Source organism: Arachis hypogaea, chromosome 9 (assembly GCF_003086295.3).
Source record: "Arachis hypogaea cultivar Tifrunner chromosome 9, arahy.Tifrunner.gnm2.J5K5, whole genome shotgun sequence".
Classification (NCBI taxonomy): Eukaryota; Viridiplantae; Streptophyta; class Magnoliopsida; order Fabales; family Fabaceae; genus Arachis; species Arachis hypogaea.
This window is the reverse complement of record NC_092044.1, coordinates 115,870,541-115,896,894: the sequence shown is the minus strand read 5'-3', so window position 1 is coordinate 115,896,894 and position 26,354 is coordinate 115,870,541. Positions and strand designations below refer to the sequence as shown.

General features: G+C 33.2%; 6 protein-coding genes across 14 annotated transcripts; 3 read left to right on the top strand and 3 right to left on the bottom strand.

Annotated features, from left to right (window-relative positions):
* The first annotated feature begins 1,144 nt into the window (after window positions 1-1,144).
* Window positions 1,145-6,448, top strand: LOC112712355 (high mobility group B protein 15). Of its 5 annotated transcripts, none has more exons than XM_072203603.1 (8): window positions 1,145-1,186; window positions 1,600-1,648; window positions 2,641-2,861; window positions 3,256-3,334; window positions 4,241-4,403; window positions 4,482-4,625; window positions 5,070-5,464; window positions 5,566-6,448. In XM_072203603.1, the coding sequence occupies exons 3-8, from the start codon at window positions 2,680-2,682 to the stop codon at window positions 5,878-5,880; spliced, it is 1,278 nt and encodes a 425-aa protein (XP_072059704.1). In that variant the 5' UTR covers window positions 1,145-1,186; window positions 1,600-1,648; window positions 2,641-2,679; the 3' UTR covers window positions 5,881-6,448. The 5 variants fall into 5 exon arrangements, with proteins under 5 accessions (XP_072059704.1, XP_072059705.1, XP_072059703.1 ...); XM_072203604.1 differs by lacking the exon at window positions 1,145-1,186 and adding an exon at window positions 1,331-1,384; XM_072203602.1 differs by lacking the exon at window positions 1,145-1,186 and adding an exon at window positions 1,403-1,467.
* Window positions 6,449-8,004: 1,556 nt separating this feature from the next.
* Window positions 8,005-11,569, top strand: LOC112712354 (protein PHOTOSYSTEM I ASSEMBLY 2, chloroplastic). 5 transcript variants are annotated; one of them, XM_072203956.1, is made up of 4 exons: window positions 8,005-8,276; window positions 8,342-8,591; window positions 9,340-9,477; window positions 11,254-11,569. In XM_072203956.1, exons 1-3 carry the CDS (start codon window positions 8,118-8,120, stop codon window positions 9,468-9,470), a joined length of 540 nt encoding a protein of 179 aa, XP_072060057.1. In that variant the 5' UTR covers window positions 8,005-8,117; the 3' UTR covers window positions 9,471-9,477; window positions 11,254-11,569. The 5 variants fall into 5 exon arrangements, with proteins under 5 accessions (XP_072060057.1, XP_072060056.1, XP_025621008.1 ...); XM_072203955.1 differs by having other exon boundaries at window positions 11,239-11,569; XM_025765223.3 differs by lacking the exon at window positions 11,254-11,569 and adding an exon at window positions 10,785-10,894.
* LOC112712353 (uncharacterized) lies at window positions 8,116-11,521 on the bottom strand. Its single transcript, XM_025765219.3, has 2 exons — window positions 11,183-11,521; window positions 8,116-10,965 (listed from the first exon to the last, which is right to left on the bottom strand). The coding sequence occupies exons 1-2, from the start codon at window positions 11,393-11,395 to the stop codon at window positions 10,594-10,596; spliced, it is 585 nt and encodes a 194-aa protein (XP_025621004.1). The 5' UTR covers window positions 11,396-11,521; the 3' UTR covers window positions 8,116-10,593.
* Window positions 11,570-13,452: 1,883 nt separating the features above from the next.
* Window positions 13,453-16,595, top strand: LOC112712352 (formate--tetrahydrofolate ligase). The gene is made up of 5 exons (XM_025765218.2): window positions 13,453-13,799; window positions 14,080-14,229; window positions 14,471-15,646; window positions 15,906-16,052; window positions 16,165-16,595. The coding sequence occupies exons 1-5, from the start codon at window positions 13,638-13,640 to the stop codon at window positions 16,438-16,440; spliced, it is 1,911 nt and encodes a 636-aa protein (XP_025621003.1). The 5' UTR covers window positions 13,453-13,637; the 3' UTR covers window positions 16,441-16,595.
* A 1,215-nt stretch (window positions 16,596-17,810) lies between these two features.
* Window positions 17,811-21,459, bottom strand: LOC112712350 (transketolase, chloroplastic). The gene is made up of 7 exons (XM_025765217.2): window positions 20,660-21,459; window positions 20,337-20,427; window positions 20,129-20,234; window positions 19,754-20,036; window positions 19,519-19,667; window positions 19,265-19,418; window positions 17,811-19,066 (listed from the first exon to the last, which is right to left on the bottom strand). The coding sequence occupies exons 1-7, from the start codon at window positions 21,179-21,181 to the stop codon at window positions 18,107-18,109; spliced, it is 2,265 nt and encodes a 754-aa protein (XP_025621002.1). The 5' UTR covers window positions 21,182-21,459; the 3' UTR covers window positions 17,811-18,106.
* Window positions 21,460-25,642: 4,183 nt separating this feature from the next.
* Window positions 25,643-26,080, bottom strand: LOC114924467 (uncharacterized). Its single transcript, XM_029289069.1, has one exon. It carries the CDS (start codon window positions 26,078-26,080, stop codon window positions 25,643-25,645), a length of 438 nt encoding a protein of 145 aa, XP_029144902.1.
* Between the last annotated feature and the right edge of the window lie 274 nt (window positions 26,081-26,354).

Genomic DNA, 26,354 nt, shown 5'->3' with positions numbered 1-26,354 from the left:
CACCCCGCCAAAGCCCGCCGTTTAAGCAGTGCGGGTTAGGCAGTCCCAATTTTTCAATCCAGCCCGCCTTTATTGGCGAGTTACGTGGGCCGGCCCGACGGGTTTAGATCCATTTGCCACCCCTAATTGAACCTAAAAATTTAGATGTATAACAAGATTACAATCATTTTAACTTTTACTCGTAAAAATAGTATTTTCTAGTACGAAATTAGCAGTATGTTTGATACAAAATTAATTTATAATTTTAATATGGTTTATCTAACTTGTATGTTAAACGTCCATGTTAAATTTATAAATTAATTTTTTTATTAAAAATATAAAAAATTAAATTTTTAATATATTTATTTTATATTTATTAAATAAAAATATTTAAATATATAAATATTTAAACATGTTAACTAAATCCTTTTAATATATATAAAATATTTTATACAAATATCAAATTATATTCATTCTTTTAAATAATTATTCATGTGACCAATATAAACTATATTTTTTTATCTAACATATTAGATAATTAGATACAACTCTAAAATTGATTTACACTTACACTTAAATATGAGTTTAATTTTAATGTATTATATTTTATACAGTTATTTAATTATATTTATAATTGTTTATGTAATCAATATAAAAAATAATTATTTTTAGTTAATAATATATCAAAATTAAATTTTTAATAATATATTAAAATTAAATTCAGATTTTATATTTCAAATTTAATTTATTAAGATATATCTAACTGGTGAGATTGGGAATTTGAGATATACAAATATTGAAAATTGAATCTTAACAATATACCAAAATTAAATTTTTAATAATATATTAAAATTAAATTCAGATTTTAGATTTCAAAATTTAATTTCTTGATATATATCTAATTGGTAAGATTCAGAAATTGAGATATACAAATATTGAAAATTGAATCTCAAAATCCACGGAAAGGCAGAATCACCCTCGTGTAGTTTGCATGAACTGAAAACCGAAGCAGGACATGATTGTCACTTTGAAAAAGTGATTATGGAATTTGATAGGGTTAAATTTTTCTTCTTCGCCAATCCATTCGCATCTTCCGAAGCTTTTTATTAATAACAGCGCCTTTATTCGTCTTTAAAGCTTCTCTTCCTTTTTGTCATTTCATTTTAGATAGATGATGATTCTGATGCTCCATTCTCTGTTACTGTTGGTAAGTATAATTTAATAATATCATTATCATTATTATTTTTCTAATTTAGATTTATTCTTTCATAATAATAATAATAATCATACTATAATATTAACAAGAAGAAGATAATGATAATATAAAGAAACACTTTTTGCTTCTCTGCCTCTGGATTTGATTCTCGTCATATGCTGCTTCTTTTTATATATATTAATTATTCATGTACGCATGCATTACTTACTCTATTTTTGTTTATTCTTTAATTCCTTAATGCGCATGGAGAAATAAAGTAGTAATAATGAACAGTGCGTGCCTTTTCTTATTCTTTAGTATTATTTATTTATAATTCATTATTATTATTGTGGTTGATAAGCTATTAATCTTTGATTTATCAACGTTTTGTTTTGTGATTTTGTCTTCATTGGCCACCATTACAGAGTGCAAGGACAAGAAATCTTATTTGAATTTTTCTTTGGAGGAAAAAAGGTATTTACTTTGGCACCTTCCCCACAAACCCCTCTTTTCAACCCTGAAACAGTGTCAGATTATAGAGAAAGATGAATAAAAGTATTGACTTGCTTTTATGTTGTTGCATGACATTAAGTTAATATCATTATTATATTCATATTCATATTTATGTCAAAAGAATATGGTTGTTAAGTCGTGTATTTATCCCCTATGGTAGTAATGTCAGGGTTCAGTTATAGGACCCGTCAAAACAAAAAAGGGTTCAGTTATAGGCTCATGTAGGTTCTGTGAACAGTGGTTGAAGAGTGTTAAGGAGAGAGTAGAAACAGAAAGGGTCCTTTTTGGGTGCGTCTTTATTACCAAAGACCAAAAGGGTGTTACTTGGTTTGGCCTCTGTTTGTTTTTCAGAGGCTTCTTTTCTTTTCTGAGAAGCTTTGAATGGTTTCTTTTGCTGTAACATCCTCGGTAATCTGGAGGAATTCATGGCTATGACACTGCTTTTCTGTCCCATTGGTTCCTTTTCTTGGGCTTTGTATCTCCCTTGTCACTGCAAGTTACTTCATCATCACCACCCCATTGAGCATGTGTTGTGTATCTTATCACTGTCGTGGATTGTTTCAGTCCTGAATCTCCAGCTTAATGGTGATGTTGATGGTGATTTTTATTTCTCTCTCTCTGTCTTCTCTCTCTTGTTTTTATATATTCTTTTCATGGTACAGTTCTCCTCTTCTCTTATCCAGTGAACTTGTCTGTTTCTCTTCAGTTTTTGTCTTTTCTCATTTTTATGTTGCCTGCATGTAAGTGGTTATTTCTACTTTCTACTTTCATATCTTTTACTTTTTGTTTTCTTTTTAATATCCAGTGAACAGTCTTTGATGTTTTCTTCTTTTACTTCTTCCCCTTCTTATTGCAGTTTCAGTTTTCACATCCTAATCCACTTTTTTTTTTTGTTTTTTCCCAACTATGTACTTAACACCAAGGTTGTTTTGTCTTTGTTGATGTTGGGGCAGGAAAATAGTGAAAGCTGAAAATAGAACAACAACTTGTTAATGGCATCAGCTTCTTGTGCCAGTAAGAGCCCGTTACCAATGAAAGATGCTGGAGTAGCTTCAGCTTCGGGGTATTATGTGTATCCTCCACCGCAAGCAAGCTACGAGGAGGTTGCAAACAATCCCAAGCTCTTCATGGAAACCTTGGAGAAGCTCCACTCTTCTATGGGCACCAAGTTCATGTAAGCTCTCCTCATATACATGTCTTGTTTTCTTTATTTTACTACTTCTATTCTATACTCTTGGAGTGTCTTGGTTTCTTTCTTGAATTCCTGCATCACATTCTTTAGTAATTTGTATATATATTGCTGCTTTTTCTTCCCTATTGATGTTGGCATTACTTGCCTTCTAATAACTCTCTAATAGTAAAGGGCATTCTGATGTTATAGATCTATTTGGTTTTCTAGTTGGTTCCTGATTGTGGATCAGTAGTGTGGTCTCTGCTTATAGTTTTCTGTGGATTTTGGAAATGTTGCACCTTACTAATGCCTTGCTGATTTGCATAGCTTTGTGACTACTAAACATTTTTTTCCCACCTTTTGAGTTCCTTTTCCGACATTTGAAATTATGTCCCAGGATTCCCATTATTGGGGGAAGAGAATTAGATTTGCATCGACTCTTTGTTGAAGTAACTTCTAGAGGAGGTATTGAGAAGGTAAGCTGTGATTATTTATATTTGGTTGCGCAGTTTCCCTTACTATTATTTTTTTCCGGAATCACTGAATATTCTGTTCCACCATGACCACAGTCCAGAGGTTCTGTTGAACCTATACTACTTTTTTAAACATTTGTATGCTGTTTGAATTTGGGCATGAAAGTAATGATCCGTATGTTGATTAAAGAAGATTTTATTGATTATCACCAACCTCAAATGTTCTGAGTTTGGTTCAATGGAGTTAAAGATGTTCTATTTTTTCTGATCTGCATTTTCATGTCCTATAATTGTCGTCCAAATCCAATGCTGGGATAAGTTTTTCCCCTCCTTTCTCTACATGTTTATCGAAGACATGCAGCATGCTGTTGTTGAAGCATTATAAAATTTTATCCCTTGTCTGTCATAATTTTATTAAGCACTTGATAAAACTGGTTGGAAAAGGTGATGCTACGAATAAGTTTTATTCGCATGTATCAGGGAGCCATTTTGAAATATGTCTTTTTTCATTGATGTTTCGTTTATCATGGTAGCTTCAACTCTTTCAAGCTTGGTCAACATTGTGTTTTATGCTTGTAAAGTCGTCGTTTGTATGTGATTCAGAAATGGTTACCCTTTTTTAAGCTGTCATTAGTTATAATATAGTTGAATATTATATTGTCTGTGAATTTTCTTTGGAAGTTTTGTTCATTTGGATCCTTGTCTTTATACTTTTAATCCAAATACTTCACATGTCTTTTGTACATTGTAATTGATTCAGGATATTGCCTTGAATAGAAAGATGATTGCATTTTGTCTGAGAAGTTGGTCACTAAAACTAAAGATTTTTAACTGTTCTCATGAACAATATTTTTGTTTTATTTTGTTTGATGTAGTGATAGTAATTGCATTTATCACTCTGTCTTGCAGATAATCAAAGAGAGAAAATGGAAGGAAGTAACTGCAACTTTCAATTTTCCATCAACAGCTACAAATGCCTCTTTTGTTCTGCGGAAATACTATGCTTCATTGCTTTACCATTATGAACAAATCTACTATTTCAAAGCCCCTGGATGGAGTCCAGCTGCTTCCAGTATGCCATTTACACCACATAGCTTGTTTGTTATAATCTCATTTTTCATACTCGGAACCCAATCTAATGCACCAATAGGCTTTTTCTCTTCGGCAGGTGGTCTGCAGTGTCAATCATCCATTCCAGTTCCAGTGCAAAAGGCACAGTTTATGCCGCCGTCATCAGGATTTCAATCCCCGGTCTTTCAACAGTCGAGCGCTAATGCTGCTGAATTGCCTGAAGGTCTCTTCTTTCCCAATGCAAAATAAGATTAGTTGCTAGCCACAAAGAAATGAGCTTTTTTTTTTTGGGGTCTCTACAACTAATATTAATTTACATGTGATAGCCATTCATTTTTTAGTCATACAGTATTAGGAGTAGATACTTAAAAGTTAAACAGGGTTAACTGCCTAAGTTGAAAGGTCAATCTAAGACCTAAATATTCATTTACAATTTTACATGCCACTGGACAAGTAAATATGTTGGTTAACAAGTATATCTAGTGTGTTATCAATTGCATATTTCACACTTTATGTACCTAAACACCAAAGACCTCTGAACCACTTAATCTTATTTATAAGATCTAAGGAATTGCTCATATTTTGTTCAGGATGGCTGGAAATTGTTTTCCATACTTATTGCATATAGTTGATAACACTAGTACTGTTTGTTCTATTGTGGTCTCAGCCATGAGAAAATCTTCAGGAGGGTCTCAGGTGATTGGGGTCATTGATGGAAAGTTCGAAAGTGGCTATCTAGTTACTGTAACAATAGGTTCAGAGAAACTTAAAGGCGTCCTCTATCAGGCTCCACAAAAACCTGGATTGTCTACTTCTCATCACGGAGTTTTGGCCAACAACAGTGGCGCCTCTGCTCCGTTAGGTGTCCGTCGGCGCCGGCGCAGAAAGAAATCAGAAATAAAGCGGAGAGATCCTGCTCATCCAAAACCCAACAGAAGTGGTTACAATTTCTTTTTTGCGGAACAGCATGCAAGGCTAAAAGCACACCATCATGGGAAGGACAGGGAGATTAGTAGGATCATTGGCGAACTCTGGAACAAGTTGAATGAATCAGAAAGAGTAGTAAGTAACTTGTGTTTAATGGTGCACAAGCTCATGCATGAGTCTTTCATTTCTTGTATCTTAAGTTATTGTAACATGTTGAGTTTCATTGAACTTTTTAGGTTTATCAAGAGAAGGCTATGAAGGATAAAGAGAGGTATAGAGTGGAAATGGAGGATTATCGTGAGAAGCAGAAGATGGGCCAAGTTATTAGTGATGCTGTGCCTCTGCAGCAGCGGCTTCCTGAGGACATGAAATTGGATGAAACGGAGGGCGATTCTTTCCAAACACCAGAGGAAAGCAGTACTGGTGGAAGCGACTATGACGATGATAGAGCTATGGAAAAAGATTTTGATGAGGATGCATCACCGGTTGCCGGCATGGGTGCTGAATCTAGCTGCTTGGGCTCGGAGAAGTCACCCAACGGAGGTTTATGAGGTGCTTGATTCTTTCTGCATAGATAAGGGCATCAATTAAGAAACAAGTACAGAATGACTAATCTTAGAGCAGAGAACAAAAATACTATGTGTACCCCAAAAATTAGCCACCAAATTAGTTACCATGAATTTGTGTATAAATACATGTGGTGATTAGCTTATTTTCAATGTGTATTTTATATTTCAATATGTACTTTATATGGGTGGTTGTTTTGGTGGCTGATTTTTTGTGTACACGTAGTATGGTTGATCAGAGAAATAGAAAATTTTTTTTTGAAGATTTCAATTTAAATGAAGTTTTGACTTTTTTGCTCAAGACGGAGTTGTTAGTGGTTAGATGCTTGGCTCACAATCACAGTGCTTAACTGTGGGTTTTGCCATGTCAAGATTAATTTCAGTTGTTTGATTTATTGCTAGTTTCATGATATTGTACATTTGACATGCTGACAGCTGACATAGTAGTTTATGGTAACTTTACTTAGAAGCTGTGGCGATTCTTATCTCTCCCATAGTTTATTGCTTATTCTGTTGACCATGACCTTGGAATAAAATGCTTTCGAATGCCAAAGTGATGGTTCTTGTTATTGTTAAAGGGCGCATGGAAAATAAAATAAGATAACAATCTATCTTATATCAGATTAGATAATATGCTTGAAAGTTGAAACATGCTAAGTAAGTCGGGCTTAAAAACAAAACTGTGGAAATCCCTCTCCTTTTTCTGCTAATCTTCTTGGGTTAGCTCTTTTTAATAGGTGTTGGGAATAGAGAGAGCATTTTGGGAGAATGACTGATATATGCATCATTTTTGTGATTATAAACAAGAAAGGTGTAAAAATAATACTACAAAATTTTTCCTTTGAAAATTGGTCACTAAATAAATTTGTATATTTTGTATCAAGCCTTCAAGACAAAAATTGAGTGAAATATCTAATTCAAATTTGATCTATTATGTATGTGATTGGAACATTTTGAGAATAGAATTCTCACAAAAAGAAAGAATTTTTTTAGTTTGAAATATAATAAAATTATAATTTTTAATTCTCAAAAAAGAATTTTAATTTTCGCATTAAAGTTTAAACTAATTGAGATTAAAATAAATTTTATTTGTAATTTTATTACTACAAAAGATGGAAATATCAAAATTATCTTTATTAAACATATTTTAACTCCATCATAAGAAAATATAAGAAAAGACAAATAAAAGAATTACACGAATAACATAGGAATAAACACAATTCATTTTTTTAGTGTAATTAATTGTTCTAAACTATGATTTTGAAATAGAATTAGATTTAATTAAATTGAGTTGGTCTAGTGGTTAGGGTCACTAGTCCACTAAGCAAGTGTCGAGTTCAGTACCGCGATGGAATTTGATTGTGATAAGACGTGAGTTAGTGTTAAAGTGATTTATGTTTGAAAATTTTGTTTTAAAATGAATTATAATAAAATGAATGATGTTTCGATTACATTATTCAAAATTACCTTTAGACAAAAATTGTTAAAAAAAAGACATAAATTTATATCATTTAAAACTATATTATTTTAATACTCTTTAATTATAATTTCTTTTTAAAAAAATTTAAATTTATGTATTGAAATGATTAGTACTCTTTTGATTATAATTTTTTAGTACTCTTTTTTAATATTTTTTTTTGTATTTAATTAGATCTTTTTAATAGAATTTATATTATAAAAATTAACAATAATAAATAAAATATATATTAATTTAAGAAAACATAGTTAAAAATATACACACTCAAATAAAAAATAAAGTTTTATAAAAAATATATATTAATTAAAAAAATTATATAAATAATAAATACTAAAAATTTTATTAAAAAATAGGGAAAGTATGGGAAGCCAATAGAATATCTGTACAATGCGTACAATAGAAGTTTAGGGAGTATTAGAAATATAATTATTAGTGTTATTTTTTCTCATCAGCGTAAGTCTCTGGGATAAGTGGTATCATAACATGGTATTAAAGTTCTAGATATGAAAAGTCAAGTATATCAATAAACATTAAAAAAATTTAAATAATATTTATACTATTAACAAGAAAAATAAATAAAAAATCAAAATTAAACAAAGAATACTAACAATCATATTAAAAAAAAGAAGATTGAGATTGTAGAGATCTTACGTGGCGGGCATTGAATCCATTGATTTGATTCTCTTTCTCTCTCAAAGGATATTTGCTACCTTTGGATAAGAGAGAAAGAAAGAGGAGTAAACCAATGGCAATGGCAATGGCAATGGCAATGGCGAGTTCTACTTCTGCTAATATCACTGTTATTCATCGATGCCTTCCTCCTCCAAACAGAGTAAAAGCGTTGCAGCTTCGTGTTGTTAACTCAACTCAACACAATCAAGAACACAATACCTCACAGTCACAGGTAATTGAAATTCTCTGTTACTCAATTTTCTCTGTTTGTTTATTGCTACTGATAATTGAATGCAGGAAGAAGCATCAGTGAAGGTTTCAAGGCGCGTGTGTCTAACGTGCATGTGTTCGAGTGCAGCTCTGTCTCTAATTGCAGCTGCACCAAATTCAACTGCTGCGGCGGGAATGGAGAAAGCAGTGTGCAGAAACTGCGGCGGAAGTGGTGCCATCATCTGTGACATGTGCGGTGGTACCGGAAAATGGAAAGCTCTCAACAGGAAACGCGCCAAAGATGTTTATGAATTCACTGAGTGTCCTAATTGTTACGGTAACCCTGCTCCTACCTTATATATTGTTGTTGGGGGAAATTAAATACAATTGTCATGTTTTGATGAATAATGATATGCTTTTCAATCATGCATTTATTGAGTCTAGGGTTTTGAAGGAGAAAGAAGGGGATTTAGGAAACTAGTAGGGTGATTCTCTTTTTCTTTTTAGGGCGTAGTATAGTGTTTGTTTGGTTACTGTCTTCAGATAGAAATGAAACTTTTCGGATCAGACTCAAAGTTGGTAAAGTAAAGAAGTGAATAAGATAGTGGGATTCACACATGATAGAGGTTATAATATACAGATTCAATGGATTAATCCCTTATTTTATTACTTTACAAATTTCCTTACTATGATTTTTTTCAAACTTTTAGAAGGAGCTCTCATGAAACTAACCAAATCAATCCAATAACAACCCCAAACATATTTTCTTTGGGAGTGAAATGTAGAGGGCGTTGTGTTTGGTTACTATCTTGGGAAAGAAAAGATAGACGAGTTTTGAATGAAAACATAGTTGGAGAAGAAAACAAAGAAAAAAACTTCAAATTTATTGGATGAATTTTGTAATGTCTATAGTAGAGACGCATGAGACATGTCTATGGGACAATATTTAAGCAAATTCCAGTACTTTCAAAAAGAAGAGACACTAGAACCCATCTATGCTGTGTTATTCTTTTCATCCTTTCTATCCTATTACAGGAATCAAATGACATATGTATTGGACTAACTTGCGGGATTGATATTTACAGGTCGAGGAAAGCTTGTGTGTCCAGTTTGCTTAGGAACTGGGTTGCCAAACAATAAAGGTCTCCTAAGGAGGCCTGATGCGCGAAAACTACTTGATAAGATGTATAATGGACGCCTACTTCCAAACTCTTAAGAAAAATGTGAGTCTTTTTTGTTTATGTTGTTACTAGTGTCCAGTTTTGTTTCATGTCACATTTTGATTGGAATATTATTCTCCACCTTGTTAACACAAATCAGTGAGTTCTTTGGTATTCAGCTCCTTGTATAGAAGATTAGGGAGGAATTTTTGCTTGTATTTTAGGTGTGGATGCATCCCAAAACAAAACTACCCATTGGCCCTGATTTTCACCTATATATATGAGAAGATGTCAGTTTTTCAGTGCTACAATTATCATATTTACGCGTACTCCTCATTGTAAAATCCCATGTATATTGTAAACACTTGGCAAATACTTCCAGTAAAAGCAGCTACTCATGTTCTGATTTTGTTAGGAATCAAATCTGTAGATGTTCACACTTCATACCTTTCTTGTCCATTCAAGGTATTGACTTCTTTGTTATTGTTAATCGTTGTTGTTTTTGGGTGATAATGGTGGCAGTAAGGGTTAAGTCTATTGAATTAAGAGAATTGTATGCATTACAAGCATCACTGGTATGATCATTATATCCTTCCGAGGAGTGCTAGGGGGCCAGCAGATTATGTGATTTGTAGCCATCAATTAGCCATCAATAATGTTTTTAATGGTGTGAGATTACATCTAATGGATTGCTCAATTTCCTTTTGATGATTAAGTGCTGGCCGAAATTTAATAAAAGTGCTGCCCCCTAGACTTTCTCTATCCCTTTATTAAGTTAAAAATGTAGGAGGAATATTCAAGGTAATTCATGCTTGAATGAGTGGGAATTGGCCAATTGGGAAATAGTAATTAAGCCCACCTTCAAACAAACCAAAAGAAAGGCATATTGGATGGCTATTTGTAACTTTTAAGTCTGTTTTCTTCTTCTTTTTCTATTGTTATTGCGAGATCTGAATTCATGACAATATCTTGATAACTTATTTTACCAAGTGCATGCTATTAATATTAAGATAAAAGATAAGAGCATGACCATTCAAGGACGTAAAATTACATGTATAGGACAACAAACTGTTCGTAGTAGAAATCTAATTAAGGCGTCTTACACCATAAAAAAAGATATAAAATAGTTGATGGGAACAAGCTTCTTAATGAAAATAAATATCCTGGACCAATTTGTGATTAGGACACAAGTGAACTAGAGGTAGATGAGGAGCACTTAGATTTTCGAAGCTTCTTTTCAACGGTGCTCAACTTATCTTCACTGTTCTTAAGCTCGCGCCCCATTTGTTTGAGCATTTTGCGTGTGGATCGTATCATCCCTCGTTTCTCTTTTACAATCATTGTGAGTATATCCAATGTATCTTCTTCAGGTTGGAGGCGACATGGAAAATATGATGTTTTCTCATAGTGTTTGTTAAGGAACTCATCTTCTGAGTACATTTGTAACTTATCAATGTCATATGTTACCATCTTTTTCTTACCTTTGATTTGTCGGAGTTGTTGATCATCCATTTCCTTTAGCTTATGAGCTTCATCTTCTTCTTCATTAACCTGTTCAACATGTTTTTGTTTAAAATCAACATTAAAGTGCTAAAGGAATTGATTATGTAATAGGAAGATTCATGAACGTCTTACTTCAGGTACAAATTGCGCATATAAAAACATGTTTTTAAAAAGATTTTGCTGACAATTGTCCTAATTAACCTTAGTTATTCGAAATTTTGAGCATGCTCAAGGATATGGAATCTAAAAAAAAAATAGATTCTACCTCGAGAGATTCAGATTGTTTTCTTTCGATTGATTCTAGACCTTCTTCATCTTCAGTGTCTGTACTTGTAGTGGCTTCTTGTGGTGCTTCCATTTGGAAAACAAACCTAGATACATCATCTTCAAAGATGAAGGATGGTGATGGGGGGCTTTGTGTTTCATGAGTTGGTACTAGATCGTTGTTTTTCTTCCAAGTGTGCAAGATTCTCACCATTGTGCTTGAGAATTGAGATATCTTTGGAAGTGACTCAAGGTTTAGGATATGTTCTATATCTGTATTTAATGATTAATGATATATCAATAATTCATGGTACAAACAAAGGAATGGGGGAAAACGTATCCAAACTAATTAAATGTCATTTATATGCATGGATCTTTTGATTTCTAATTCCTTATTTGTTCGATTAGATGAATAATGAAGAGATAAGTTTTAAAAAAAATAGAAAAAAAAAATGTCCCTCATATCTAATTAAGGACTAACAGCTATGTTAACCTGAATATGGTAAGATGACTAATAAAGTAATAATATACATGAAGTTCCTTTTTTTTTATATGTAACGGGGCCTAAGGCCCAACATGAAATTTATTTTAGTGCATGAAATGCTTCACATAGAATCGTGCTAGCTGATCAACATAATTTTTTTGGGTCTTGCTGAATATTTTTTTAGGCTTGCCCATCAACATAATTTCAGGTATCAGTGTTGGTCATGATTAAAAGGAATTGATCGTTTTATCAAAAAAAAAAAAAAAAATTGATCGACCCATCATTATCGAGCTGGTTCCACACTTTCGCTAATAAAAGATTTTTTGGGAGACATAACTTTTTCTTTTAATTATTTTTTTATTATTAAATAGAGTACAAATTTAAATATATTTGTCATTTTTTGAAATATAAAAGATAAAAAATTTAAAATTTTTATATAAAATTAAGAGAATAATTTAAAAAGTAAAATATGATTTCCAACAATTTTTCTAACTCTAATCCCATGACCGAAATTCCTTTAAAGTCATTACTTAGTGATTATGCGAATTGAACGATAGAAGTGTTAACTTTGTTTTTATTGAGTAATGGTGTTTTAAAATTTTAATCACTAAGTGTTGAACGCAATAAATTACTATTTCTATTAATATAGTTTTGATAAATTTATTTATAAATAAATGAAATAATTCATTCATAAATAGATTTATTAATATTTTAAACTTTCATAAATAAAAAAATGATAATTTACATTTTTAAATGGGATAAAGATGTGTGGGTTAAAAAAATGGATGAATATAAAATTTGTTAAACACGCAATCAATATATTTTAAGAACACTTAAAACAAACTTTTTGCTTTTGAAAGTATTCTTTATCTAATTACTTTGATCAATCATGTTGGTTAATAAACACTAAATCTTGAAATTTAAAATTTTAATTAATTAAATTCAAATCTTAAATCTTGAGCATAACTTCAATAATTATATAGTATACTAGTATTCAAATCTTAAATCTTGAGCATAACTTCAATAATTAATTATCCAGTGATTTCAAACATTTCAACAACCTAAATGTATTCAACTTTTTGGGTCTTTGATGATGTAGATTCATTGATTCAACCATTTCAGAAGCTGCCACATAAGATAATGTATTCAGTGCCGAAAATTCCAAGCCACTAAGCCAGATAACATTGAAAACAAGTTTAAATTTTTTATTTTATCGTTACAAAATACATAATTTTTTCGTCCTATAATCTTTATCTTTTTGTAACAGCTTAAAATTTGTTGTTTTATTTTTTTTTTTTTTTAATGTTGTCGGTATTTAATGTAATATAGTAAAACTTCAGAATTTTTTTACATAATAATCTAGTCACGTTTGGCCCATTTGATAATCATGATATAAAAAATAACTATTTTAAACAAATTCTTTTATAAAATTGTATAAATTTAATTAAACTATATATTCAAAATATGATTTAGTTTATCATATAATTTAATTTTGTTATTATATAAAATATTTTATATAATTATTTAATTATTTATTTTTTAAATAATATAAATGCATTTAAAATAAAAAATAATTATTTTTGTTTTATATTATCAAAATTAAATTCATTGGCAAATCCAAAACAAAAAATTTTGAATTTTAAGAGAACCAAAATAGCGAAAAATATTCTACAACCAAAATCAAAATACATATATTTATTATTTCAGTAATATTAAAAAAATAATCAAAATTTATTTTATTTAATATTTATTAATTATTATAAGATAAATTTGGATTTTTTTTTATCACTAAACATTTTCCATAATTATTTAAACAAAATATTATCGATAGTTATTTTTGAAGGGGATAAGATAATAAGAATCAATAAATAAGAAGAGAGATTAAAGAACATATAAATCTGATTCATCGTCAAAGCAGCAGTGTCGTCTTCACTCTTGAGATTCATAGGTTGTTGATTGAGAAGATTGAAGAATGAGTTCGTCAAAGACAGTGAGGAAGTTGGAGGTTGTGTCCCCTGTTCCTGCGGACATAGACATTGCTAACTCAGTTGAACCTCTTCACATCTCTGAGATTGCCAAGGATCTCAATCTCACTCCCAATTACTATGATCTTTACGGTAAATATAAGGCTAAGGTATTCTTGATTCTTTCCTTTCACTTTCAACTCTGATTTGTTCTCTGCATCCTTTTTCTCTCTTTCAAATTTGCAGCAATGTTTGTAAATTCTGGATTTTGGTAACATGCATTCATCAGATTGCATGATTTATGTATAGATATGCTCATTTATGGATGTAGCAGAAAAAAGTTAAAAGAACACTTTTTGTCAACTGGGGGGGTACTGAGTAGTGTAATTTTCTATGACTTCATAAAATCTCAGCCTTTTTTTATGGCTTTTAATGCACTTTAATGTACAGGTATTGTTGTCAGTTCTTGATGAACTTCAAGGATCAAAAGATGGGTACTATGTTGTGGTTGGAGGCATTACTCCAACTCCTCTTGGAGAAGGCAAATCTACTACTACTGTTGGGCTCTGTCAAGCTTTAGGAGCTTTTCTTGACAAAAAGGTTTTTTTTTTTTCCTTGTGGATTTATGGCATTTGATACTGATATCAATCAAGTTTTTTTATTTTCATAGCATGTACTTTGGGAATGTATTGACATTTTGGATCTGTGACACTGGTTTTGGTTAGTGGTATCATTCTCTGTACTTTATAGGAATTATTCATTAATCTGAGATATTGTTCATAATGTCAAGGTTATGGTGGTTACATAATGAAATTCCATGGTGGTATCTCTTTTTTGTTAGGTAGTGACATGCCTTCGGCAACCGTCACAAGGACCTACTTTTGGAATCAAAGGAGGTGCAGCTGGTGGTGGTTACAGTCAAGTGATTCCGATGGATGAGTTTAATCTTCACCTAACTGGAGACATTCATGCAATAACTGCAGCAAACAATCTCCTAGCTGCTGCAATCGACACCAGGATTTTTCATGAGTCTACGCAGTCAGATAAGGCTCTCTTTAACCGATTATGCCCTCCGAACAAAGAAGGTAAAAGGAGCTTTAGTGATGTCATGTTTAGGCGTCTCAAGAAACTTGGCATCTCAAAGACAAACCCAGATGATCTCACGCCAGAAGAAGTAAATAAATTTGCTAGGCTTGATATTGACCCGGAATCTATCACATGGAGAAGAGTAATGGACATTAATGACCGGTTCCTAAGAAAAATTACCATTGGCCAGGGACCTGAAGAGAAAGGAATGGTAAGAGAAACAGGATTTGATATTTCAGTTGCTAGTGAGATTATGGCTGTTTTGGCACTAACAACATCATTATCTGATATGAGAGAAAGGCTTGGAAAGATGGTTGTTGGTATTAGCAAGAGGGGTGATCCTGTAACTGCTGATGATCTTGGTCTTGGAGGTGCTTTAACCGTTCTAATGAAGGATGCAATTCACCCTACACTCATGCAGACTCTGGAAGGAACACCTGTTCTTGTTCACGCGGGACCATTTGCAAACATTGCTCACGGGAACTCTTCCATTGTTGCTGATAAGATTGCATTGAAGTTGGTAGGGCCAGGTGGATTTGTAGTTACTGAAGCTGGTTTTGGTGCTGACATTGGAACAGAAAAGTTCATGAACATTAAGTGCAGATATAGTGGCTTGACACCTCAGTGTGCCATCGTCGTGGCAACAATAAGGGCTCTGAAAATGCATGGTGGAGGGCCAGCTGTTGTTGCTGGAAAGCCTCTGGACCATGCATATTTGTCTGAAAATGTTGATCTGGTGGAAGCTGGTTGTGTGAATATGGCAAGGCATATATCAAACACAAAAGCTTATGGTGTTAATGTCGTGGTTGCTATCAACAAGTTCTCAACTGATACGGAAGCTGAATTAAACGCAGTTAAAAACGCAGCTTTAGCTGCTGGTGCCTTTGATGCTGTAATTTGTACCCATCATGCCCATGGTGGCAAAGGAGCAGTAAGTACTTGCCTCAATAGTCCTACATTTTTAACTAACCATGAAGCCATATAACATTTTACCCTGACATTAACATCATAGGATATTGAATTCTATGCAAAATTCAACAAATTACAGTTGATTAAGTTATGCTAAATGATCAATGGTTTTATTAATCATCAAAAGGAACCATTCAGGGAAACAATCAGCAGAACAATTTAGTTTCATTCAGTTTAGGAATAATTTATTACTTGCTAACTTATGCCTTGCATTGATTCAGGTTGACCTGGCTATTGCGGTTCAAAAAGCTTGCGAGAATGTGTCACAACCACTGAAGTTCCTGTATCCTCTGGAACACGGCATAAAAGAGAAAATCGAAGCAATAGCAAAGTCCTACGGAGCCAGTGGCGTCGAGTACTCAGAACAGGTAATATCATCATTTCTTGCATGCACTTACAAAGCACAACACTTATAGCTAAGATTGTGATTTTGACAAAGTGATTGCTACTTTTGTATTTGTGTAAAACAATCTGGTTCAGGCTGAGAAACAGATTGAGATGTATAGCAAGCAAGGATTTTCGCAGCTACCAATATGCATGGCTAAGACTCAGTATTCATTCTCAGACAATGCTGCAGCAAAGGGAGCTCCAAGTGGCTTCATCTTACCCATAAGGGATGTTAGAGCCAGCATTGGAGCTGGTTTCATTTATCCATTGGTTGGAACAATGAGCACCATGCCAGGGCTTCCAACTAGACCATGCTTCTATGACATTGATCTTGATACAGCAACTGGAAAAGTCATTGGTCTCTCTTAAAATCAATGATTAAACCTTAAGTGGCACATGGATGCTATTGATGACGTTTTCCTTTTCCAATTTCGTTGATGTTATGTTGTATCTTCTGGTTCATATGTATGAATATGAATAATGACATAAAGCATTTAAGTTGAATTAAGGTTCCACCCTAATAATTTATATGTTTTTGTTATATAAATTAAAATGAGGATTTCCTTTTTATCATGCCAATAAAAAAAATGTTTTACATTAACCGTGCATATAATATGAACTTAAAAACACCTTAATCTGATAATTTGGAAGAAGAAAATTGATATGTTTCCTCCATTTTTTTTTCTCTCTTTTTCAAACACACTCTCTGATCTCTCCATATCTTCCCTTACCTTCTCCCAAACTAGCACTTCCTCATTTTTCAAACCAGTTTCTTTTGATCTCACAATTATCATCACCATCATCATCTCTTGGTTATTCTTACAAGACAAGAACAAGTTCTGTAACACACCACATTGATAATCAGATCATAGACCATAGGTAGCTGCAATAATGGCACCGGATTCACCGGTAACTTCGTGTAGCCGTTTGCTCACAAAATCCGACTCCATGTGGTTATATCCTTCCAGAGGAACAATGGGATTTGCCTATGGTTTCACTTTTGATTCTGTTTTGTTTATGATGCTACTCATTCTTAATCCTTCTGGCTATTACTTTTCCTCTAAGATCAGAAATACCTTTCACTCTTCACATAAGCATAATATTTCTAATGTTCTTTCTCACATATTCAAAAGCAACTCCTCTTCCTTTCCTCCTCCACCCCCTCCTGGTAGTTAAAGTTTGTCAAGAACAGAATATTCCTCCTCATCATCATCATCAGTAAGTGCAAGTGTAGCTTGTAAGAACAATGATGAAGTTGATAGGTGGTTGTTGGGACTCAAATTTCAAGAAAAGAAGGTTCTGGACTAGAAAAATTAAATAGCATCATATCATATGCATTTTAAAATTTGCTAAAACAAATTTATATTTTCAAGGCATATTTATTCTTGGTATGGCTGTACCTTTTGGTTTCGTTATAGTGAGATGAGTATGTTATGTGCAGGTTGAATTACTGTATGTTTATCTTTCATCTAGCATTCATAGAAATAAGGGCACTCCTCAAATATAATTTTTTATCCATTATTGTTAATCTGTACAAAACAGAATAGGCTTCATTTTTATTTGCAATTTATTAGTCAGTTTAAAACATAGATTGAAATTGAATAACCAGGTTGGGTAGTCATTTTTACTCCCTTTGAAGCATGCTTACACCTTTTATTCTGATTTTTTTTTTTTACATTCTTAATTTTTAAGCTTGAGTGAGCCTTAAAGAAGTCTAAATAATCATTTAAGCAAGATGCTTCAGATACCAATCCTTTTGGCTAAATTAATTATGATACATGAATAAGTGCTACATCACAGTGAAAAAACTCACAAGCCAAAAGAGTTGTTACAAATTCTTACAACTTCATTGATTCCACTCATCCTTCAGTCTCTATCTCTCCTCTGAGAACCATTTTTTCAAGAGTAATCTAATCTTCCTTATTGTGGCTAAAGTGATTTCTCAAGAAACAGATCCATAATTGAAATCCATACCACTAGTGAAACTTAAAAGTTCTGAATAAGAAGAAACAAAAATCAAGAAAACTCAGAGGATTTATGAAAGTTGTTTTGCAGCAGCAATAACAGCTTCCTTGGTGATACCAAACTCCTTGTATATCTTCCCTGCTGGAGCACTTGCTCCGAAACGGTCAATGCCTATGGCTTTCCCCTGGCTGCCAACAATCTTCTGCCAACCGAATGTTGATCCGGCTTCTATGCTAACTCTAGCCGTTACAGCAGCAGGGAGAACACTCTCCTTATATTCAGCTGATTGCTCGTCGAAAAGCTCCCAGCTGACAAAAGAAACAACTCTAACAGCTTTTCCTTCCTTCCTTAGCTCCTCGCCGGCTGCAGCAGCAATCTCCAACTCAGAGCCAGTTCCAATCAAAATCACATCAGGCTTGTTACCTGATGAGTTATCCGAAATGATGTAGCCTCCCTTTTCAACTCCTTCAATAGAAGTTCCTGCAAGTTGGGCCAACTTCTGCCTAGAAAGGGCTAGAATTGAGGGTCTTTTCTTGTTGAGCACGGCAACCTTGTATGCTCCAGCAGTTTCATTACCATCAGCTGGACGAAGCATCAAAATGTTTGGCATCGCCCGGAAACTTGCCAAGTGCTCTATTGGCTGATGAGTAGGCCCATCCTCTCCAAGTCCAATGGAATCATGAGTCATAACATAGATAACTCCGGCTTCACACAGCGCAGAAATCCTTATGGCAGCTCTCATGTAGTCAGTGAAGACAAAGAAAGTTGCACAGTATGGAATGAATCCGGGGCTGTGAAGAGCAATGCCATTGCAGATTGCTCCCATTCCATGTTCCCTGACACCAAATCTAACATTGCGTTCTTCCGGAGTACCCTTTTGGAAGTCTCCAAACATTTTCAACAAGGTCATGTTGGAAGAGGCAAGATCAGCACTGCCACCAATCAGGCCAGGAAGAACCTTAGCAAGGGAATTGAGATTCTGCTGAGACAAGTTTCTGGTAGCATCAGCAGGGCTTTCTGGAGTGTATGTCTGTAAAGTTGAAATCAAATGGGAAGCATGATTAATATTCCAGGCACCATTTGATTGAAGTAAGAATGTGAAATGTGACAATGAACATGCTATTAACTTGTTAGCATATAATTTGGATTAGGCATCATGCAACATAACTATTAAGAATCTTATCGTATGAACATCATGAGAAACCTATCAGTTTAGCACTCTACTAACCGGCAGTGCTTTCTCCCAACCAGCAGGGAATTCGCCGGTAATAATATACTTCAGATCTGTAGCTTCTTCTGGATATTTCTTCGAGTATTCAGCAAACTTAACGTTCCATTCGGCTTCAAGCGCTGCACCTTCAGGGGCATGGCGGCTCCAATGCCTACGGAAAGTAAGCAAGCAAGTTTCATTTAAGATCATATTATGAAAATCTCAGTTTACTAACAGAAAACAAAGAAAAACTCTTAACACTCCATCCGTACTTTTTAACATCCTCAGGAACATGGAAAGGCTCATATGGCCATCCAAGATTCTTCCTTGTAGCATCCACTTCTTTAGCACCTAATGCACTTCCATGAACACTATAACTGTTAGCCTTGTTTGGAGAACCGTATCCAATGGTAGTTGTCACCTGGAAAGAGACATGGTATGAGAATATGGACAAACATCAAAGCTAAAGAGCCATGAATTTCTGCTACTTCATGTCAGGTAACTAACCTTGATCAAAGTGGGTTTGTCTTTGACAGCCTTTGCTTCCTTAATAGCTGCACGAATCTCATCATAGCCGGTGTTTCCATTCTTTACCCAAATGACATGCCATCCAAGAGCCTCGAAACGCTTGTCAACATTCTCAGTGAATGCAATTTCTGTGTCACCATCAATGGAAATGTGGTTGTCATCATAGAAAGCAATAAGCTTCCCCAGTCCCCAGTGTCCAGCAAGTGAGCATGCTTCATTCGAAATTCCCTCCATTTGGCAACCATCACCCAATATAACATACCTAGAGAACCAAGAACAAAACAAATTTGTCATTCACACAATCACCACAAGTTCATAGATCACAAACAAGATGCAGTTATCAACTTATCCTACGTGTAATGGTCCACAATCTCGCTGTCAGGCTTGTTAAACCGCGCAGCCAAGTGCTTCTCAGCAAGTGCCAAACCAACTGCATTGGCAATTCCTTGACCAAGAGGACCTAGACAAAGAACATGGTAATTGAGATAACAGAACACAAGAAAACAAAAAGGCTTATGCCATGACATGGAAACTTAAACTAAAGAGAGATCTCATATGTAACCTGTGGTAACTTCAACTCCATATGTCTCAAAATTCTCAGGGTGTCCAGGAGTTCTGCTTCCCCATTGTCTGAAACTCTTCAAATCTTCTTCCTATTATTCAATCCCAACGTCAGCAAAAATAACTAACTTTTGCATTGACAGCGTGAATGATCGTAAAAAAATGATGTGATTGGACAATTGTCTAAAACATTTTAGAGCGTGAGTGCATAAAAAATAAACTCTAAATTAAAATGAATCAGAACTGATTTAAATTAAACATAAGTATTTGGATTCAACAATGACATTCTGATAGATCCAATGAAATTATCCATCCAAGACTGACCTGAACACTGTCATAGCCTGCAAGGTGAAGGAGAGCATACTGGAGCATGCAACCATGGCCAGCAGAGAGAATGAACCTGTCACGGTTGAACCAAGAAGGGTTCTTGGGATTATACCTCATGACTTCATCATAGAGAATGTGACCCATTGGAGCACAACCCATGGGGAGACCAGGGTGGCCTGAGTTAGCCTTCTCAACTGCATCAATGGAAAGGAACCGAATTGTGTTGATGGATTTCTCAACCAGAGATGCCTCTGTGGTCTTGTCAAGTGTCTCAACGGCAGTGGCACGAACCACAGAACCAACCCTGCGTGGAGCACGTGATGTGACGCCTAAACCGCCACAATTTGAAGAAGAAGAAGAAGAAGAAGTAGAAGAGAGTGTCTTGAGGCCAGAGAATGATGGGAATGAGGAGAGAGTGGAAGTAGTGGTGAGTGAGACACGCTCTGAGGAAGAGCCATGAAGGTATACAGCACGTGCCAAAAGAGCCTGAGAAAGATGCAAGGAAGAAGAGGAAGCCATGGTTGGTTACAAACTAGTTTAACAAACCACCACGTGTTAGTGGCAGTTAGAAGAAGAAGAAGAGAAAGAGTAAAGAAAAGAGGAAGAAGAGGTGAGAGATGTATAGATAGTTCCTATGGTTGAGAGGGTGTGGAAAATCTCAGCCTGTGCTTGTGGCTATGCCTCTCTTCTCTGCCTCTCACTCCCCTCATCATACAACAACCTTATGATAATCTTTTTTATTGCAAATTTTTATTTTGTAGCATATTCCAGTATTGTACTTTTTTGTTTTTATTCATGGTAATAAATCAACACAACATAGGTTTTATTCTTCAAAAAGTTGCTAATTACGCCTTAAAAATTAGTTATTAAATTGGTTGTTGTGTATAAAAAATAAGGCTTTAAAAATTAAACGAGTTAAAAGATTCAACGGTTTAAAATTTTATCGAAGTTTAACTGAAGCTAAATTGGACATAATAAAATAATATTTTTTTTTTAAATATTTTTTGTATTTTATTAGTTTAAATCAATTATCTGCTAAAAAGTCAAATTTGTTTGATCGATTAACTCGTTTTTTGATTAATTTTTTTATTCTTTAACTAATTTGTTCTCAACTAATTTTTTATTTGAATCGGATTAATTTGGTGATAAATCCCGTTTAATTCCATTGAATTGGCAAATTCAATCCTATTCTAACAGAAAAATTCAAATGCAATTGAATTTACGTGAAATTGATAGTTGAAAGTCGTTAGATGAAAATTTAGTCAAATCAGTCAAACTATCTAACGACTCTTAGCTATCAATTTTATGTGAAGTTTCCACCCTATTCTAAAACATGTGTTATTTTATATAATTTTTTATTGTATATTTTATATTTTAAATATATCTTTTATATAAATAGTTAATTTGGTATTTTTTAATAATATAGTTGGATTATTCTTTTTATTATAATTATTTTTTAGGGAATCTTTTCATTATAAATTTGATTCTGGTAAAATAAAAAAATACTAGAGAATTATCGAAATTTATGTTTTTGGCTATCAATAGTCATCAATATTTAAAAGTATGAGATAAAATATGTTGTTAGATTATTAGACTAAAATAGACTAAAAAAAATTAAATTTATAGCTAAGTGATGACTATAAATAATAAACTTTGATGGCCTCTAACATTTTTTTTTTACATAAAGTTCATTGTTAATGTAAATAAGTGGACATTGTTATGTCAATGGTGAGAAAATATTCAGTTTGATCCCTGAAATTATATTTGAGTTTCAATTAAGTTTTTAAAATTTCAATTGTCTCAATTTTAGTTCTTGTAGTAGTTTTCGTCACAGAATCAATTAAAAAATTTAAGAACTAAATTAAGATAATTAAAATTTTAAGAACTAAATTAAGACTAGGAGATACCAAATTAAATATTTTTTCTTTATAAAAATTTGACATTGTTACTTGAATATATGTACAACAATGTCTAAGATGATGAATATAGAATGAAGGATTTAGATAAATGTAAAAAATTAACATTGTATTCAGTAATAATTTTTTTAATGTGATTAATATGTAGATACTCAAAATAGTAGTCTCTATGCCAATGCTTTTGTTTTATCCGCTTACTCAGATTTTAGATAAGGAGTCATTGCTGAAATAAGAGCAGAACCACAAATTTTTAAAAGCTGTGAGTGATTGAGTGGCAACTATATTTTGTCAAAGATAACACACCAAAATGTTGAAAGGAAACAACTATGTCCCAATCGGAATCAACAGTGGGAAAAGGGGGTGTGGCTAAATTTGTTTATATTAAAATATGTAACTAGTTTTTTTGTCAAGTGAATATATAATATATAATGTACTGTAGAGACTCTTAAATTAAGTTAAACCTTAATTTCATCTTGAAATGGGAGCAGTTGAAGAAAAGATGAAGAAACAACTATTGATTTCAACGAAAAACGTTAATTACATATTTGAATCTTCATTTACAAATATACAAATAAAGGACTATTAAATGTGGAACTGTTTCCATTAAAATTTTAGTTGCAAAGTGATTGTCAATAACTCAAAAATGTAAACATTTTTTCGTTATTGATTTCTTAGCTCTTTTAAAGTGAGTAAAAAAGTCAAGAGGACTATTCACTTTGTCGAATAATAATTTTAATATAAAATTGCCGTATAATTCCTCATGATAAATTGATATATATGAGAATGGGCATGTATCATGTGATTTTTTTTTTAAAATTAAGGGAGTAAGGGTGATATTCTTTTCTTCCATTAATAATGTCGCTTTGCTTAGATAGTTTTGTTCTTACTTTTTTTTTTTAATTAAGAAAACAACAACAATCGTATATTCAAACATATAAACAAATTTTGGGGACTACAATTCTTTTAATTTTTGGTCTAATGATACTTTTTTTTTCTCTTTTCTGTTTTGTTTTTGTTATTTTAAGTCGTGTGGTATATTTAAGTTTAAAATTTTTCTTGTTTTAGCAGTTATACTAATGTTGAGAATTTGAATTTCACTTTGTGGCGACAAACTTTTTAAATAAAATTTTGATCTCAATTGATTAATTTTTGGCTTATCAAATTAAAAAATACAATAAAAAATTAAATTAATAATTATTAAATTTTTTATTTTCTCATTTTATCTATTTATTTACTTTAGTGGATCAAAATATTATTTTAGAGTTCAAATATTATATTTTTTTGCTATCGAAAAATCTTCTAAAATAAAAAAATTGTTAAAATATAAAATAAATAGTTAATAATTATTAAATTTATAATTTTCGTAGTAGGTAAGTATTATTGGAGATAATTATTAATCAGGTTCTATGATAAAATATTATTAATTATGGCCATTTTGTTTAGTCATGTGTGTAGGGTAAAGGTTCAGTTATTAATTATATTTGTTAGTAGGTATTGTTATAAATAAGATGAATATGTTAGTTTTGATATTATTGATAAGAAATTTAGTTATAATGATAATTAAGTAAAAATTGGTTTAGTGGATAGTTTTATTATTTATGAACGCATGTTTAGTAGAGAGGTTAAATTATTTTTTGTTAACATTCGAGTAAATTTAATGTTAATTATAAGTGTTTTAACTTATATATGATTAATTAAATAAGATAACTTGAGTTATTATTTGTCTATATTTTGTTGTCCACATGAATTCACCGATTCATATAATTCGATTGTCAAGCTTCTTGTGCAGGCCACTAAGTTTTATCATGTATCTCAAGTTGGAGTGATTCAAGGTCAGTAGGCTTTGGTAACAACTCTAGCAGAGAGATGGTACCCAGATACTCATGCATTCTATCTTCTGACTGGTGAGTGTGCAGTTACGTTGGAAGATATGGCTCTAATCCTAGGTATTCCAAAAAATGGTCTTTCCATGACAGGAACAACCATGGCTAATCAAAAAGCTATAGAAGCTGAATACTTACATCAATTTGGAATGGCACCTAAGACCAGTGATTGCAGAAAAAGTTACATCAAGATGATTTGAATTAGAAATGTGAAAGACGAATTAATTTTGAATGATTGAGTTGCCATGGAGAAGTACGTGAAATGTCATATATTGTTGTTGTTTGGGTCAATCTTGTTTGCTGATAAGTCTGGATCAGCGGTTCATTAAAAATTTCTGCCATTGATTCGTGACTTCTCTCGAATTCACAAAATCAGCTAGGGATCGACATTCCTAGCACACTTGTACAGCATCTCGCTTTGACTGTAAAGAGATTGACGGTCCACTGACATTGTTGCATATATGGGCTTGGATTTGTATGTCATTTCTTGCCCTGATTCCTGGTGCCATTTCTTGATATATATGTTATCTTAAATTTTTCTTTAGGTGGGGCAGGTACAGATACAGGTGGGACCGCATCTCTATCTGCTAGAGGCAAAGGATATAATCTAAGATCTGATTCCCCACGCTGGAGTACAAACAGATTCACACTATCCGCATTTATGAATGTCGCAAAGAAGTGTAAGAAGTTTCGCAAAGATGTAAAGTAGACAATGAGAAAGTAGAATGTTAGATTTTGTGTAAAAAATATCTAGACTCTGTGTAAAAAGTATTTGGACTTTTATAAGTAGCAAGATAGGAATGTTTTAAAGGACATATTGTTTGATAATAAAATATAAGTTGCAAACATGGCAACATAATATTATTAGTACGACATAAATGCTAGAAATTTTATAAATTAGAATGCCAACATAATAACAGTCAGGTATTTTGAGCAGCACCGCTTGCACTTGATCCACCGCCATGTCGACATCTACTACGACTGAGATCCTTGGCCTTACATTGCTTACAGCGTCTTGGAAAGCGTATCATTCGCGTGTCCATCTCATTCAAGAACCGGGTCATCTTTGGCCGACTCTTTGTCACTCGCTTGAAAAAAGGATTATGTACGAACCGAGATCCATGATACACAGGCCATGTAATGGGATTTTCGAGTGGCCTAAACCTAGCTCTATAAACCCTTCAAACTTGGTACATCTTATCAACATCATGAATGTACACCTGCCAATTCAATCGTTGATTTGCACAGCAAGCAAAGACATGGTGACATGGCATGCGATCCACTTGGGATTTACCACAATCACAATGTCGCTGACGTAGATCAACTGCAAACTCGAGACCACTGGACATCTCACGCACCTTAAATACTTCATTCTGTCTGTCGAAGCAATTAACCTTAATGTTTTTGGCAACGCACTGATTTGCATGCAATTTGGAGGTGACAAGCTCAAAGAATACATAACCAGCATTAATTTGAGCCTTAGCTTCAGCCCTTTTTATGGTGAACAACTCATTAAGTCTATAAAACATTGCCTTCACAAGTGCAGTGACAGGGAGATTACGCACCCCCTTCAATATTGAATTGATGCACTCAACTAAATTTGTAGTCATGTGACCCATCGGTATCCACCATCAAATGCCAAAGCATACTGTTCATGCGAAATTCTGTTCAGCTATCTTGTGTACATTTCACCCGCTTGTGTAAATGCTTGTGACGCAACTGGTGTTCGCGCACTATCCTAGAATACCCTGCGATAAGGAAAAAACAACACAACCATTGCGATGACGGTAACTATAACATTTAAACTCTGTTGTGTTTTTAGTTACCTATGTTAACGAAGTTTTTGGAGATATGGTACCTTAAATTTTCTCAAAAAGTTAGACTCTATATGCT